We start from the raw sequence: 4,396 nt of genomic DNA on the forward strand, positions 1-4,396 counted from the left end.
GAAAGGGGGACTATGGTTTTCCCCTCCGTCCGTGTGTCCGTCCATCCGTCTGTCCGTCCGTGCGTGCGTGCGTGCGTGTGTGCGTGCGTGCGTGCGTGCGTGCATGCATACGTAAGCGAAGGGCCGAATTCTAATTTGGTGTGTGGGTGCAACCCACGTCAAAATCCAAGATGGCCGCCGCCAAGTACGTCTGACGCCATGAATGTCTGAACCTTGTGAGCGGAATATCTTGAAAAATAAGCGAAGTACCAACTTCTAATCTGGTGTTTGGGTGTATCTAGGCATAAGGAAGAAGGCTATTGAAAATTGCGTCGCCACGTCAAAATCCAAGATGGCCGCCGCCATGTATGTCTGAACCTTGTGAGCGGAATATCTTGTTTATATTTATTTAGATGGCTCCTCATCTGGTTCCTAATTAGTCTCCAACACCTTCCCCACAACTGAAGTCAAACCACCAGGTGTATAGTTCCCCAATTCTTCTCTGGGTCCTTTCTTAAATAACGGCGTAACATTTGCTACTCTTCATTCCCCTGGTACCTGCTCAAACTCCAACGAGCTGTTAAAGGTATCGGCTAACACTCATCACACGTATCTGTTCTGCCACCTCCCTCGGTACTCTTAGATGAATGCAATCCGCCCCAGAGTTTTATCATCCCTTAATGTTCTGTTTCTTCACTTCCTCCACTCTTACCTGGATTTCCTCAAGAAGCCCTTGCTCATCACCTCCGGGATGATACTCTCCGATATTGGAAGTTCATCTGACTGTTTTGTGTAAATGTAGAAGCAAAAAAAGATTTCATAAACCTGCCATCTCACCCTCATCGACTGCCAATGTTCCCGTGCTATTTCCTAAGAGCCCACACTCCTCTTAACCTTTGATTTACCCTTTATATACTTAAAGAATTCCTTGCAATTATATATGATATTTCTGGCTGCAGCATTTCGTTTTCATATTCTCATTTGGCATGCAGAGTTATTTTCTTGACTTCAGCCTCTGTTTACACTGTTCAGGTCTAGCCAGACTCTCATCCTGTTATTTTGTACTTGATGAATGGCTTCTTCTTGTCCTTAAGAACACCGAGTACCTCCATGCTTAACCACCTTGCTTTCTTTCTACCTCTACCTGACATCTCACTGGAATATACCTACTTGGCACCCTACACATTTGCTTATTGAAGGTTGCCCATTTCTAAATATTTTTTAAATCTTATGCGGACTTCCTACGTATCAGCTTTTCCCAATTTGGAGTACCTAACTCTCTTCTTATACCGTCAACGTTTGCCTTTCTGAATATGAACAGCTTTACCGCATTATCCGAAACTCCACATCTCAACTATATAGGTGCACTCATTATGTCGTCGTCACTTGTCTGTCCCCAGATATTCTCCGACGTCCAATTCCTTTTTCAATTCTCCAATTCCAATGAGTCCAATTCCAACACCAGAAGCCCTAATAAACAGATCCTACAAGTATCTTAGTATTATTACAATCTCTCGTCTCAATCAGTTGTTCGACTTCTTTCGCGAATCTTCTCTCGTATTGTTTTTAGTTTATTTTGAGAATGAGAGTTCATTTATAAATGTGAGATGATGGTAAAAGATGATGCCAATTCCTGGTCGAACAAACGGACGGTTATGCTTAAAACAGAAATGAAACGTTGATGTAGCCGTGACGTCATCGCGGTACGCCGACGACGCATGGTGAGTGAAAGGGTAGGTATACGTAAGCGTGTCTCTGTAATACAATGGATACACTGTCTGTTGAGTTGAGTTATAACGGGACAAAAGGATTGCAACATGACCGTTGGATCCGAGACGGTCCCACGACGACCTACGACCACGTCCCGGTCTACGCAGAAGCCCTCTTCTTATTCGGACGACCATCGAACGTGGGAGGTAAAATGGGTGAGCACGGGCCACGACCTGCGCTGTGTGTGTATGCAAAGCAGCCTCAACCCGCGGGCAGCCAATGGTGCGTCTCGACGCGCCCATAAAAGCGCGGGGGCGGCCACAGGCTCCTCGTTTGCTGCGGTACCCTCTGCGTGCCTGGCCAAGCGTGCTGCTCGGAGCCCGCCATGACGGACGTGTACGAACCGTGCGGCGCTGCGGACTCGCGTGTGGACTTTCTCAAACGTGAGGCTGAGTACTATAACCTGCACACAACGACCGCTCACGCCTTCTCGCTACCGGACAGCGTGTCTGGAGACGCGACCTTCTACCCGCCGCCGCCTCCGAATGCGTATTCCGCGTACGACCCGTACGCTCCGTCTCCATACGGACAAGGAGTGGGCCCGTACCAGTATCCCTTCTCACAGAGCTCCGACTCCGGCGGATACTGCGGAAAGCAGTACCAGCAATATTGCTTCAGTGGGGTCTCGTACGGTCCGTACGACACATACCACCCATCCCAAGCACCCTCGCCCCCCAAGGAGGCCGATGAAGGTACGCATGAGACTGATGATGTTTTCCCATAAGTTGGTGATCTGGAACACATGTTCAGACTGTAGGTTGATGTTTGGTACAGGACATAATTGGTCTTGGTCGCATGATTACAATGCTTAGAACAGCCGACACCTGTATATAGATCAATGTATATATATATATATATATATATATATATATATATATATATATATATATATATATATATGTAATAACAAGGTACTATCCATCGAAGTTTGGGGGTCCACGTAAAAAAACAAAAGGTTGACCCCAAAAAGATCAAAACGTCCCCGACCATCAAATCGCTTGACGGAATCGCAGCTGGAGTTTAATTGCAGACGTCGCATGTCCCGACAGCGCCGCCCAAGGAGGAGGACCGTGAGGGATCTGTGAGGATGGTCAGCGGAAAACCCAAGAAGCTGCGGAAACCCAGGACCATATACTCGAGCTTCCAGCTGGCAGCCCTGCAGCGGCGCTTCGAACGTACCCAGTACCTGGCTCTACCTGAGCGGGCCGAACTCGCCGCATCGCTGGGACTCACTCAGACACAGGTCTGTCCACCTAAGACCCTCGACGCGTTAGTCACTGGCACGCGCCTTTTAACCTTAACATATATCGTACGTCTTGTACTTATATTGTCCCGCCGTGTCCTTTTCACGCAGGTGAAGATCTGGTTCCAAAACCGTCGCTCAAAGTTCAAGAAGCTTGGAAAATCCGGAGACGCACCAGCACCTTCGCAGGCCAGTCCGAGCTCGAGCGACCCCATGGCCTGCAACTCTCCCCCATCGCCACCGCATTGGGACGCCCCCAGTCCGGTCGGTACTCCAAACTTGGGACCTATGGGACTGCAGGGCTACCCGCCCAGTGCGTGGTACTCCAACCTCCCGTACACGCAGCAGCAGCAGCAGCTGCAACACCAAGCGGGCATGCCGTACCTGCACCACACGGGCAGTGACGTAAGTCCGGCGCTCGGGTACTGACTACCACAGGGTACTGACTACCACAGGTTCCGTGACTGGAACCACCGCCAACTGCGGGACAACAGCCATTCTGAAAAGCGCCTCGATCGGTTCGCCAACTTCGCCTGCCGGGAAATGTCGGAAGGTGATTAAGGGAAACGACAGAAGATATTTGCCGGTTATAGGGTTGAATAGTGGACCATTTAACACCATGTGACCGTACAGAGTGAGTTTGAAAAGGAAGCGAGGGATGTGCTTCCCACGCGACCCGCAACATCGGCGTGTCAGGACCACTGCCTGGTACTGGTTCCAGCCGTGTATCTACAGTGCCTTTGCATTTTGGTGTATGTATTAATTTATCGGCATCTACCTGCAGTATTTGTAAACTTTGTACATATTAAACTGTTTTATGAAAATGGTTTTAAAATTATCCCTAACTTATTTAATTGTTCAAATGTCAGTCGAATTTCCATCCTGGTTGGTTACAATGCAAAAGGAGATTTCACTTTCTAAGACACCTGCAATGCACTCATTCTGTATAAATACTCAATCTTTCCAGGGAGTGGGGGATTTCTTTAAATGCTGTCATTTTGTGAAACATCCGATTGATTCGGAATCACCTTCTTGTTTTGACTCCTCGATGGATAGTCTCGTTCAACCTGTGTGAGCTGAACCTGATCCAGGTACCCGAATGGCTTTCCGGCCCGACCCAGCACAAGTCCTAAGTTATTGACTTTGAACTTTCATGTGTACAAAATAAAATAAAACTATTGGTAAGCTCTAAGCCTCTTGTTTCACAATTTTATTTTGTTTGCAATTGATCAATGTTGACATCCGTTGAACAACAAGATGGTGCCAGCCTAACATGAGTAGTCTACGCCATAACCAGAGTTTATAGTCTGTTAGTAGTGATCGTGACGAAATCTTCATGTTTACATTTATAGTATTGCTATTCACAGTATATATTAGCAACAAGTGAGGGCAAGTACACTCGTT

At 47.7% G+C, this 4,396-nt stretch overlaps 1 protein-coding gene across 1 annotated transcript; it reads left to right on the forward strand.

The window, feature by feature from the left end:
- The first annotated feature begins 2,015 nt into the window (after window positions 1–2,015).
- On the forward strand, window positions 2,016–4,182 carry LOC137429640 (homeobox protein Dlx5a-like). The gene is made up of 3 exons (XM_068119728.2): window positions 2,016–2,441; window positions 2,799–2,992; window positions 3,104–4,182. The coding sequence occupies exons 1-3, from the start codon at window positions 2,075–2,077 to the stop codon at window positions 3,419–3,421; spliced, it is 879 nt and encodes a 292-aa protein (XP_067975829.1). The 5' UTR covers window positions 2,016–2,074; the 3' UTR covers window positions 3,422–4,182.
- The last annotated feature ends 214 nt before the right edge of the window (window positions 4,183–4,396 follow it).

The sequence above is a fragment of the Myxine glutinosa genome, chromosome 6 (assembly GCF_964187855.1).
Source record: "Myxine glutinosa chromosome 6, kmMyxGlut1.1, whole genome shotgun sequence".
Classification (NCBI taxonomy): domain Eukaryota; kingdom Metazoa; phylum Chordata; class Myxini; order Myxiniformes; family Myxinidae; genus Myxine; species Myxine glutinosa.

Bases quoted from the DNA above. Each gene is read 5' to 3' on its own strand.
- LOC137429640 (XM_068119728.2), top strand. From the start codon at position 2,075: ATGACGGACGTGTACGAACCGTGCGGCGCTGCGGACTCGCGTGTGGAC. The intron at 2,442-2,798 runs GTACGCATGAGA...ATGTCCCGACAG, and splicing joins CCCCAAGGAGGCCGATGAAG to CGCCGCCCAAGGAGGAGGAC. The intron at 2,993-3,103 runs GTCTGTCCACCT...CTTTTCACGCAG, and splicing joins TGGGACTCACTCAGACACAG to GTGAAGATCTGGTTCCAAAA.